This window comes from Cherax quadricarinatus, chromosome 34 (genome assembly GCF_038502225.1).
Source record: "Cherax quadricarinatus isolate ZL_2023a chromosome 34, ASM3850222v1, whole genome shotgun sequence".
Taxonomy (NCBI): Eukaryota; Metazoa; Arthropoda; class Malacostraca; order Decapoda; family Parastacidae; genus Cherax; species Cherax quadricarinatus.
In genome coordinates, this window is record NC_091325.1 from 13180006 (window position 1) to 13193286 (window position 13281).

The 13281-nt window shown below is 40.0% G+C and overlaps 1 protein-coding gene across 3 annotated transcripts in view; it reads right to left on the reverse strand.

The window, feature by feature from the left end:
• LOC128693782 (trehalase) overlaps positions 1–13281 on the reverse strand; it is a 215551-nt gene that overhangs the window by 119958 nt on the left and 82312 nt on the right. For all 3 annotated transcript variants that reach the window (XM_070091168.1, XM_070091169.1, XM_070091170.1), the window contains exon 4: positions 5494–5573. In XM_070091168.1, the coding sequence (XP_069947269.1) occupies positions 5494–5573 (80 nt within the window). The remainder of the gene's footprint in view (positions 1–5493; positions 5574–13281) is intronic.

Below are 13281 nucleotides of genomic sequence, written 5' to 3' on the forward strand. Positions count from 1 at the left end.
TTGTAAACAAATATGGGAGGGTATGTAAAAGGAAATTAAAAACAAACTGAAAAGTGCAAGGTGATTTGAGAAACAAAAAAAATAGGTAATGAAAGACTAGCTATCAGATTGGAAAAAGGGAGTATGGAAGAAGTCAATGGGTTTCAATATTTAGGGGTAGACTTGTCGGTAGACGAGTCTATGAAAGATGAGGTGAACTACAGAATTAACGAGGGAGAACAGAAAGTGTTTGGTGCATTGAAACATCTGTAGATGTTTCAATGAATGTATTAGATTCGTTATGTTATATCACGCCTCTCGTAAATACCGTAGCGTTCACTTTTATTCATGGAGGCAAAAATAAGGAATGCACCAGAATTAGAAACTAACACTGTTAAATGCGTATGAAGTATGGGCTTTAAATGTTGCTATGAAGAGGCAGAAAGCAGTGGATATGTTGTGTTTGAAGGCAATGTGTGGGGTAATTATTATGCAGAAAATTCGATGCTTGGAGATTAGAAGAAAGTATTGAGTTTCCAAAGTATAATTCAGAGCTGGCAAGGCGTTGTTGAGTTGGTTTTGGACATTTAGAAGATGGACAAAATAAGTTTGACTAGAAGGGCATATAAATCTTCGGTGGAAAGAAGGTGGCATAGGGGTCGTCTCAGGAAGGGTTGAAGGGAGAACAGGTGGTTTAGTGTTAGGTGCTTGAACATCCAACAGGTCTGTGTGAGTGCATTAGATCGGAGTAGAGGCAAGTGTTCTTTTATGACTTGAAATGCTGTTCGGGTGTAAGTAAGGTAACATTTTTGAAGGGATTCCTGGAAATCAATTAGCCAGTGGAGTTAAGTCCTTTTCAGAGAGTGTGCCCTCTGAAAAGGTTAGGACGTTGTATTTCGGAGATTATCCCAACTGTGATGTCAGAACGCTTCTGGCAAGAGAGCAATCGAGTGAATGATATACATATAAATATTGCTAGATGCCTACACGTAGAAATACACTAGTGCAAATTAAATTTCCGACGGTCACATTGCTGCCCGTCTTCCACCGTACGACCTAGAGCACAAAATATTTCCAGTGTTCAATTTCGCTAAGACGCGTTCGCGAAGGAAAACAGCATTATTGCCAATGATGGAGACTTCAGGTAAGGACGCTGTTGCCCCTGCGTACGTGCCAGAGAATAATGATGTATTGTGGTGCCAAATATTGCTGCTTGCCTGGCTTCTCTTGACTTGTTCTCGCGTATTCACAGACAGAAATTTAGGTTGTTCCTCACCATATATTTACAAAGTTTAGATAATATAAAATTTAATCTCCTTTACACTTTCTTTGATGATCATTCATCTTAACTGCAGAACTAATATCACACGGACTGTCTGGACTCATCTCTTGTTTTTTGATGTGTTTGTTCAGGTGATGGCTTCATACCGACCCTGTGTACTTTATGACAGGTCTGGCAAGCATTATATATACGTTTATCTGAGTCTCAAGGATTCGGTTAGGGTAACTGAATGTTCTTAATTCTGCCTATGCACACAGTAGTCACTGCGGTTATTTGAATGATATGCTTTTCCTGTTATTATTGATGATATACTTTCTCTTAGGACATTTAATCTTTCCGAACAATGCATTCCGTATCTAGTTTTCGCCATTCTTTCCCGATTTTCTTACCTTTGGTTCTGCAGCTATTAAATTCCAACAATCTAATATTCAATCGTTCGTGCACAATGGCGAAATTCTCCTTCAACTCTCTGTTTTCGGCTTTAGTCACCTCAATAGCTTTCCATTGTCCGCAGATATACGAGAAGTTATTTTGTTTCCAGTATGATATTTAGTGGGACACCAGTCACGAAGCTCGTCCATCCAAACACTATTTCCCGGACCATCAATATGTCTCCTTAATTAAAATATTTCCTGATACAGCGAGCGTATGTGCGTGCCCGCACGCGCGACACGCACGCACGCACGCACGCACGCACGCACGCACACGCACACACACACACACACACACACACACACACACACACACACACCAATAAAGCTTATCAAGAATCCATAGAAAGCACTCAAATTTGCAACGAAACTAGTATAGAAGCTAAGGGAAATAAACTGACATCAGAAGTCAGGACCAGGAAAACATAATTACTACGTATAAGATACTGAAGAAGACTTGATAGGGAAACAATATTCAACGGGCGAGAAGACGGCAAGACGGGGACGCAGACAGAAGTTAACGCAAATGAAGAGCATGGGTGTCAAAAAAAATATTTCTTAGCTTCAAGGTAAACAGAAAGTTGAATGACATGGATGAAAAAGTAAAGAAGATAGCATCGAAATGCAGCTTTAGAAGCATATTTTCCACCAGGCTAGGAGAGAGAGAGCGAATCCGTTCACGTTTATTTAAGAGTTGGGGCAAGAGATAAGATTCAACCCAAGAAACAGCGAAGAAGTAGATACAAACCCACAAATGTACGTATATGGCGAAACTATTTGCAATATCGGAGGTAAATTCTATAATTCTGCATTTACGATTCTGGCCTCGCGTCTGCAACAAGCGCCGTGTGTACCGTCATCGTCTTGTCTCGTAAATAGAAAGCCTAGCCAAACTGGCTTCTCTTCCCACTGGCAAGACAAAAAATGACTTATTTGTTTTTTAATGGATTCCTTCATTCTATGTGAGGACATAGTGTATATACGTTGGTACGTGTGGAGAACGAGAGCAGGAGGAAGAAATGTGCACCTCACCCATTTTGTGGTTGCGGGTGTTCGAGCCTTAGCTCCTGACCCCAGCATTTACGGCATAAGACTTGTTTAACAAGTTTTTTTGCCTAACGGAGTCCTGTCTTTAGAATTGTGTATGGTGTTTCTTATCACCACATCTTCACCTACGTCATCTTACTTTCTGACCAACCTGAGCATTTTCTAATATCCCTGCGACTCACATGCATCTTAAAATTCCGGCAATGCTCCCTTGAACATGATTCTCGGTTTTAAAACAACTTGCACTAGTCTTCCTGAGCATCCTCTCAGTCGGTAAAGTCGACTGATTCATTTCTTTTAATCTTTCCTGGTAGGTCGGCCTTCACAGCTCTGAAACTAGTCTTGCTGCAGTTCTTTGAGCTTTCGTGAAGTTTAATTTTGCGTTTTATTAGTTGTGGGCTCCAATCAGGTCCTATATGCTTAACTATGGGCCTGAGGTACAGTATGTGGTGTATAGAATCCTGAACCATTTTAATAGGCGTTTTTAAAAGCCTGCATATATCATTAACGCTATTCTCTTGATATGTGCCACCAGTGATATGCTCGGTATTTTGCTTACCCAATTTTCTGATCCATGTTTGCAGTCTAAACACTGTTACTTGTGATAAATGGTGATAAATGGTTTAAAACCGACAAGTTGAAGATAGAGACAAAGATTCCCATATGTTATATAAGTGTCTCAATCTTCAACTGTTACTTGGCTTCTTTCACCTTCAGTAATTTTCATAATTTTTACACTTCCTGGGATTGAACCCAAGTAGCCATTAGTCCAACCATCCTTGTCATCTGGTCAAGTTTCTTACGTCTTTTCATTCCTTCTCTAATTTTTGTTCCCTTTAATTCAACATCTGTAACATTAAAATACGGGACTTTTGCTCATTAGGTATGTTCATATATATGAAGAGCAGTACAGGTCTCAACACTGACGCTTGTTGAGCTCAACATATCATGCTGTCCTCCCCATCTTTATATATACATCCTTACTGCCCATCACTTTACTTGCTTCCCTTTTGTATTCAATGATACAGTGCGATACCTTTCGGGTTATTTGTGTACCTTTCTCATTTTCCCTGCTCACTCTTCTTTGTGGATCAATCTCTGGTGTGGTGCACCAGAGAGTAGGCAGGCATAGGTTTGCCTACAAGAATATCCGTCAGTACGACTTATACACGAAGAAATAATAGAGTTAAACGCACTGTGACGGACCTGACACACATTGAGGAATGAAGAGATGGACAGTACACAAAGCTATATGGTAAGTCAAAACATCTTATCAAAATTCCACATATTCTTAGCGAACATTCTAAATTTGCATTTTACATAATTGACCAACATGTAAATAACCTCCACAAACAAACTGGTAGTTACCGTTCATAGGATGGATATGGGATACACAAACTAGTCGCTTCCGTCCACAAGAAGGATATAGGGATACACAAACTAGTCGCTTCCGTCCACAAGAAGGATATAGGGATACACAAACTAGTCGCTTCCGTCCACAAGAAGGATATAGGGGGTACACAAACTAGTCGCTTCCGTCCACAGGAAGGATATAGGGGTACACAAACTAGCTGCTACGCTCCTCAGGATGGATATGATAAAAACAAGCTAACGGCTACCGTCCACAGGATGAATATGGTTGAAAAATATTGAAATATTCATGGGGAAGAGCTAAATCCACAAGTCACAGAACTCTTTGAGAATGGAAATCATTAAGATCTGATCCAAGGAAAGGAATGTATCCGATGTAATGTGCTCACCAAAACGATTAAATGCATACATTTCTAGCAAGCAGATACATGTTTATATCATCAATCACTTAATATGGTGTCCTGTGACCTGGTATGGTGTCCCGTGGCCTTGTAGCAACACACTCATTTCATACAATGATCAGTGTCCGTAGTTCGATATCCTGCAAGGGTGAAAACATTGAGCGTGTTTCGTTACACCTACTGTCCCCGTTCACCTAGCAATTAAGTAGGTACCTGGGTGTTAGTCGACTTGTGTAGGTCCCTGGGGAAAAAGATTGAGGACCCCAGTGGAAATAAGACAGTCACTCGATGACGCAGTACCTTTAAGTTATCCTGGGTGGCTAACCCTCCAGGGTTTAAAATTCGAACAAAATCTTATTTCATTACTTAAAGCAGTCAAACATGTCCTTGAACGTACGTGACAGACAATTAAGATTTTACTCAAATGCGCAAGCGAATACAATGACTATGTTCACTCTGTTTGCTAGTCATTTAATATAAGCTAAAATAAATTACTGTATTCGTAAATGAGAGAGAATATAATTAAATGATTGACCAATCATAAAGAAAGATTATAAATCATTGTCCAGTCATAAAGAATGCGTTGAAATAATGTCCAATCATAAAGAATGAGTTGAAATCATTGTCCAGTCGTAATGTGCATAAGTTATTACCTAGTCAGAGGAATGCTAAAATGAACAGCCAGTCATAGATGGGTTAAAATGAATTAATCACAATGTAATGAAATTATTGTCCAGCCAGAGAGGTTAAAATACCAATTATGTGTCTAAATCATCCACTCAAAACATTTGTGTTGAATCAATTAACCCATCATGGATGTGTTGAAATAATTGTCAATTCAGACTGTGGTGAAAGAGCTAACGCATCGTAAAATGTGCTGAAATTGTCAGCCAATCAGGGTGTGAGTGTGTGTTGAAACAGTTAACCCCATCACACACATGTCGCAATCATTCACTAGTCAACTGGCATATAGAATACTTACTTGCTATTCCAGTCGCCTGGGGTCCATGTTTCAAACTCTTTCCCTGGATCATAGAAGTTCTCCTCCACGAAAGTTTTGACCTGAGAAAAGAGCAGAACAGATTAAATGTTAAAGAATAGCATAAACCTTTAGATACAGTGGTCTTCAATCTTCTTACACAAGAGGACCACATTTGATGGTCAAATGTATGATGAGGGCCTCACAGTTTTGTTGTCACTGTGCAGTGTGGAACCTATATAAAAGTGAATTCATAATTTCATGTGAGGGCCGCATCCATTTCCCATAAGAGCCACTTGCGGCCCGCGGGCCGCCTGTTGGGGACCCCTGCTTCAAAACACTGTATAGATCCGCATATAAGAAGAAACGTGTCACAAGCTTCTTTCTCGTATGTGCGGGTTATTTGTGTATTGTTCCAGTCACGGAATTATGTTTTTTTTCTATTCTCTACTCTAGAACATATGGTATACCAGAAGAACACGTAGGAACAGGCAAAGGAACAAAGGTTATATCAGGAAATAATAGAGAACGTTGGATCAAGATGATAATGGAAACATATTACATAGGAAAATCATGAATAAGTTAGAACAATGAGAACAGTGTACATACACAAGCGCACATCCCTCAATATATTTTTGAGTTAATAATCATGGACTCACAACCGGGTGAGACTCGGGGACTCCAAGACCGAGCCGGATTAAATAAGGGGACCCCCAAGGAGCAAACCTGAATAATTCAGACTGCCGGGACCAGACAAGCTTTAGAGCCCTTGAACCGGACCTCCCTAGAACCCTTAAACCAGATCTCCCTAGAACCCTCGATCCAGACCTCCCTAGAACCCTTGAACCGGACCTCCCTAGAACCCTTAAACCAGATCTCCCTAGAACCCTCGATCCAGACCTCCCTAGAACCCTTGAACCGGACCTCCCTAGAACCCTTAAACCAGATCTCCCTAGAACCCTCGATCCAGACCTCCCTAGAACCCTTGAACCGGACCTCCCTAGAACCCTTAAACCAGATCTCCCTAGAACCCTCGATCCAGACCTCCCTAGAACCCTTGAACCGGACCTCCCTAGAACCCTTAAACCAGATCTCCCTAGAACCCTCGATCCAGACCTCCCTAGAACCCTTGAACCGGACCTCCCAAGAACCCTTAAACCAGATCTCCCTAGAACCCTCGATCCAGACCTCCCTAGAACCCTTGAACCGGACCTCCCTAGAACCCTTAAACCAGATCTCCCTAGAACCCTCGATCCAGACCTCCCTAGAACCCTTGAACCGGACCTCCCTAGAACCATAGGTTCTTGCATCCCCTGCTAGGAACTCGAGTACTGGTACAGAGACCCTTGTAGACAGGAGCCAGGGATTGTAAGATCGGAGCCATCAGGGCCCGCAGACCTGTCAAGACCGTCCCTCAGGACCTGTCCTGGGCGCCGCCACAGACCTAAGCGGACAGACTACTAACGAGGGAGCAGCCTTGTTTGTCATTTAGATAGTCACCGCAGCCATCAGCAATTAGGGCAATTAGCGCTTGTAACCGACTTAAGCACCTCATTACCCGGTGACACAAGTCAGCGCCTGCGTATGACAGCACCATTTATACTGGCCAGCTGGGTGAAGCTGAGGTGGGGGGGATTGGGACTGCTGCTAGGACGGAGATAGAGCTGGGGTGAGGGTAGCTAGGATAAGTGTAGCCGAGGGTGTTGGGAAGAGTGGCTAGGAAGAGTGTGGCTGGGAAGTGTGCGGGGGCTGGGAAGTGTGTGGGAGCTGGGAAGACTGTGGGGGCTAGGAAGACTGTGGGGGCTGGGAAGATTGTGGGGGCTGGGAAGAGTGTGGGGGCTGGGAAGATTGTGGGGGATGGGAAGAGTGTGAGGGCTGGGAGAAGTGGGGGGCTGCGAAAAGTGTGAGGGCTGGGAAAAGTGTGGGTGGCTGGGAAAAGTGTGAGGGCTGGGAAGAGTGTGGGGGATGGGAAGTGTGTGGGGGCTGGGAAAAGTGTGAGGGCTGGGAGAAGTGGGGGGCTGCGAAAAGTGTGAGGGCTGGGAAGAGTGTGGGGGCTGGGAAGTGTGTGGGGGCTGGGAAAAGTGTGAGGGCTGGGAGAAGTGGGGGGCTGCGAAAAGTGTGGGGGCTGGGAAAATTGAGGGGGTTGGGAAAAGTGTGGGTGGCTGGGAAGTGTGTGGGGGGCTGGGAAGAGTGTGGGAAGGGTATATGTGGCAAATATAAGTGTACCTAGGACAGGTAAACAAAAAATGACTGTACTAAATATTAAACAAAAGTGACGAAAAAAATGAATGAATTCAAGTACTACGCAGCATTATTTTACAAAGTAATTTATAATACAGTACTCCGTAATATCAAGTATGTTTATAATGAATAAACAGTACATAATAATAATAATAATAATAATTAGGTAACTCAAGCTACATGTATAACGTTATCACCGACATCAAGTCTCAGTTCTCATGTGTATAATTCAGGTGAGCATCACCTTGCGTCACCTCTGCTGCTTTATGTTCTAACACATTTACATTCGGCACAGGTGACCAGATATTACAGGAAGACAGTGTTATGTCGTACATGATAAATCTACTCGTAAACCAGACATCTAGCAAATAATATGATTGTCATAATCAATAGTAGTAATTTAGTAGTAGTAGAGGTAATAGTAGTACACAATTAGCCTAGACATTATGGATAAAACTACTACAAGTCAAAACTTAGATTGTAAAAGGGATTGAAGGAACCTTCACAGAAAGTGTTTGTGAAGGCTTCAATAGAGATATTCAAATTTAGCAAAAGACCAGATTATGAGATAACTATGGTGTCTCAGATTATAGAAGTGGACATTATTAAGGTCAGTGAGGTCAACACGTCTCTTAGGTCAGGTAAAATTTGTCAGAAAGAGGACAAATGCCTCCTGACGTGGATATCGGTCATATGATGACCCACCACTGGAGCTTCTGTTCATATGACCGAGATTTTCAGCTAACTTGCCGGTCCACTCCCGTTAAATACGAAATGACATCGTTTGGTATTTTTAAACCCTTCTCTTATGCTCTTTACCTCTATCCGTTTCACTAATGTGCTGGAAAGCGGCAACTGTGCATGAGAAAGTCTGAGGTACAGGTGGGCGGAAGTGCATGAACCAGAATGCTTTGAAGCAAACAAGTTTAATTTAGAGAAAATTTACTATCCCAGAGCACTAACGATATTCAGATTTTGTAAATTAAAAATATTTAGATGTTAATGTATGTCTTCACTGTAGAAATTATAGAACTAGCCGAGATAGTAGCCGTACGTAATGCATATTTCTTTCTCCCGCAATGGTTATATTCATGGTTATAAAATATTATGGTTTTATTAAACGCTTGCTTTTCTGTATTTTAGCAATGGAAGAGTGCAAATGGCTTGAGTCCAAAGCTGTCAGCTGGGGACAGTATATTCAGTTCCACGGAGCTTTGGGAAACACAATCTCTCTCTCTCTCTCTCTCTCTCTCTCTCTCTCTCTCTCTCTCTCTCTCTCTCTCTCTCTCTCTCTCTCTCTCTCTCTCTTTCTCCAGCGATCGTAATCTTTTCAGTTTTATTTATATTTTTTCAACTTATTGGCACACGCTTCATAAACAATTCCTTAAATTTATTTAATTTTACTTGGATATTTTTATATTCACATAATAATACTCTTCAAAAGACGGTGTATTGAGATTAATATTTATTTTCCTACTAGAAATACAAAACTAATATTACAGGATCGCGTTGTCAACGCTTACTAAACTCGACTCGCAAAATCGTAATGACACGACTGCAAACAAACCATACCATGGTATGGTTCGTTTCCAATCGTGTCATTACGATTTCGTGAGTCATGTTGACGGCTTTGAGGGGACTTCAGCTAGAGTTTGTCACGGCCACGCTAGATGGAGATTCGTCTGTAAAAACTTGCGTTTGTGGTCACAGTGGTGCCTATGCTAACCTTCCTATGGTGTATAAATATACCTAGTTGGATGAATCTTATGGTGACTAGCTGGCCAAGTGGCTAACGCGATGATCTGGAGTTTTGAGACACTCTGACCGCGGGTTCTAACCCTGCCCATTGTATGGTTTGAACGCTTACTACACTATATAATTTTTTTATAAGAGAAATTTGGACGTTCATTTACTGTACGAATAAACAAAATATATCTCAAATTATATCTCAAATTGAATATTCCTAGTCTCATGAATGTTACATTATATATATATATATATATATATATATATATATATATATATATATATATATATATATATATATATATATATGCAAAACAACCACTCTGAAAGAATAGAGAAATTCCAAGCGCTTTCGTGACTACTCACAATATCAAGGAACTATGAAAGTAAAGCATCCAAAGAAGGTATATAAGGGGTCTGGCCAACACCTCACTATCAGATCCCACAACGGTTAAACACCTGACGCGCGCCGGCCCAACTGGACAGGTCCTTTGCACAACCCACCAACAAACTATTCTACCCAAGAAAAATTTTAAAATTATTATTTGTCCAGTGTATTATTAAATTCTTCCCAAATTCTATTAATTATAAATGGATCTAATTTATATAAACCAAAGGAAATATTCATATTATTGTCAAAACTTCTTTTTATGAAATAAGATTCAATTATATTCCTGTCGACCATGGACTTGCTTGATACTACTTTCTCAACTTTTTTGAAAATCAATTAGATGGTTAAAATCTCTTACATGAATAAATAGAGCATTGGAATCTTGTCCAGTTCTAATGCTATATTTATGTTGTTTTAATCTTAGTTCGAGATTTTTACCAGTTTGACCGTAATAAACTTTATTGCAAATTTTACAAGGAATCTTATAGACACATCCATCAGCATTTTGGGGGGAATTCTTTATCAAAAGTTTTTTACTGTATCAAGATTTTTGAATAAAACTTTAATATTAAAATTCTTAAGAAGAGAAGGCATACCAACCAAGTTTTCATGGTATGTTGGTTCTCCCTTACCATGAAAACTTGGTTGGTATGCCTTCCTTTCTTAAGACTTTTAATATTAAAGTTGTATTCAAAAATCTTGATACAGTAAAAAAAACTTTTGATAAAGAATTCCCCCCAAAATGCTGATGGATGTGTCTATAAGATTCCTTGTAAAATTTGCGATAAAGTTTATTACGGTCAAACTGGTAAAAATCTCGAACTAAGATTAAAACAACATAAATATAGCATTAGAACTGGACAAGATTCCAATGCTCTATTTATTCATGTAAGAGATTTTAACCTTCCAATTGATTTTCAAAAAGTTGAGAAAGTAGTATCAAGCAAGTCCATGGTCGACAGGAATATAATTGAATCTTGTTTCATAAAAAGCAGTTTTGACAATAATATGAATATTTCCTTTGGTTTATATAAATTAGATCCATTTATAATTAATAGAATTTGGGAAGAATTTAATAATACACTGGACAAATAATAATTTTAAAAATTTTCTTGGGTAGAATAGTTTGTTGGTGGGTTGTGCAAAGGACCTGTCCAGTTGGGCCGGTGCGCGTCAGGTGTTTAACCGTTGTGGGATCTGATAGTGAGGTGTTGGCCAGACCCCTTATATACCTTCCTTGGATGCTTTACTTTCATAGTTCCTTGATAATGTGAGTAGTCACGAAAGCGCTTGGAATTTCTCTATTCTTTCAGAGTGGTTGTTTTGCATATTCTGAAATCACCTGTTTACTGTGATCTTATTGCATATATATATATATATATATATATATATATATATATATATATATATATATATATATATATATATATATATATTGTTCTACAAACATTAATAAAGTATTACATGTTTTTTTTTTACCCATCTTTACAACTCCAACTCTTGTAGTTCTGGGCTCAGGCTTGAAGCAAACCTTTGAAATTTATCAGGCTTTCTTGAGAAAAGGAATCAGACGAGGGTTCACTGCTGGCGCCACGTACTTCAGTACTATTCTTACGTATGTCGTGTACAGTGATCTGAAACCTTGTTCAGATTTCTAAGGGCAATTATTCCCCCTTCATGTGGGGTCCCTTTGCTGCGTAAAGGGTTTCATGATTCAGGGAAACTGAATATCTTCTTCTCTTCCACGGATTAGATCTAAATACCCCAGCCCTCCCTTTTCTTATTAAAAGGGATTTTTCCACCTTTTCTGAAATTCATTTCCAAGACGGAACGAGGAGTCACTATTGCCTATGTTCTACCCTAACTTCCGTTAATAATACTGTGGTCGTTGGATTCCTGCGCTCGATTGAAACTGGATCATCTTAGAGTGTGTCAGTGATTCTTAATGTAAATCTAAGTAATCAATTAGCCTTGTTGCTCACACTTGACAGAGTAATCACTGCAAGTTACCTCTGGATCCAAGAGTGGCAACTGAAAGTGTACGACTCCTGGGCCTATTTCCGACCTTCTCCAGCCAAGAGTTTTTATACAGTAGCTAATTGTTGAACCGTGCCTGTTGTTTTTTCATAACTATCTGTATCGCGTTGTAATGCCCACCATTAGCTTGGAGGTCATCTGCAAACATCGCCATTCCTCTCAGCAACTCATTAACAATGTGTGTCCAAGAAGTGAACCTTGTGGCCTTCCGCTTGTTATTTCTTTCTATTCTGACACAATCTCTTCCACTATGACTCTGCAACTCTGCTAGGTATTGTGGTTCTATCACCTTTGTTTCTGTATCGTTCATTCAAAATATTTTATGCTTCTCTTGGCATAAATACTTTATGGAATCATTAATTGATTTGCTCGCATACTCTCCTCTAAACCTTCGTGAAATTTTCTCTTATTTTTCTTCCGATTAAATGATCATTTGCCAATTGTTTTCTTCTGATTTGAGTGTTGTAATTTGGGATGGGCTTAGGCAAAATTCGCTACCTCATTTATTTTTTTTGCGTCCCTCCTGATTTTATGGTACTAATTCCTGGCAATACTGAAATGCTAGAGAATGTCGTGAGTCCAGGATCCGGCATTTTTGCTTTCTTACCCCTCTCCCCATGCTTGCCCGCGCCTGTGTTGGGGAAGGGGGAGGAACTGGGTTGAATAATGATAACATTAGTCAAGAGGAAGTGACAAAAATGGGATATATTAAACCCAAGTGGGTGAAGGTACGATGATCGGATAATTAATCCGCGATATAATAACGGAGACGTGAGGAGAGGAGTTTGAAACTAACGACTTGACAAACTATACCCTATTAAAAAAGTATGGGTAATACCGGACAGAGACTAAGACAAAAGGTGGATTAGTTGTTTCTAACTACTCTAAACGCTGGTTTAGTATTTCTATTATTTATCATCTTTATGAAAAAAAAACACTTCAGAGCATCAAAAAATACGTAACAGAAAAGAAACATTGATTATCCAGGACGAAGCATGGGAATGGACAAGGACGATTCCACAAGGATCTCTGCCGTTTCTGGTGTACGTGAACGACGTACCAGAAGAGAGATAATGGTGTATCCCTTTCGCAGCTGGGAAACTAATGAGAAGAATATAAACATGAGAGGACAAGGGCCACAAACGGACCTGGATAAGCTGTAGGATTGGTCTGTCAAGTGGTTATTAGAATTTAACCTTATCAAGTGAAGTTTTACGAAATTTAGGGAAGGGCTTGGGAAACAAAGGCTGCAAAAATCGTTCAAGAACCCTGTAGTGAGAATAGCATCAAACATATTGCCTGATGTGCACGTAAGCTGAATAACATCAGCAGCGTAAGTTTATTTTAGCAAAACTATTGTTAGCTTTTAGGAATCT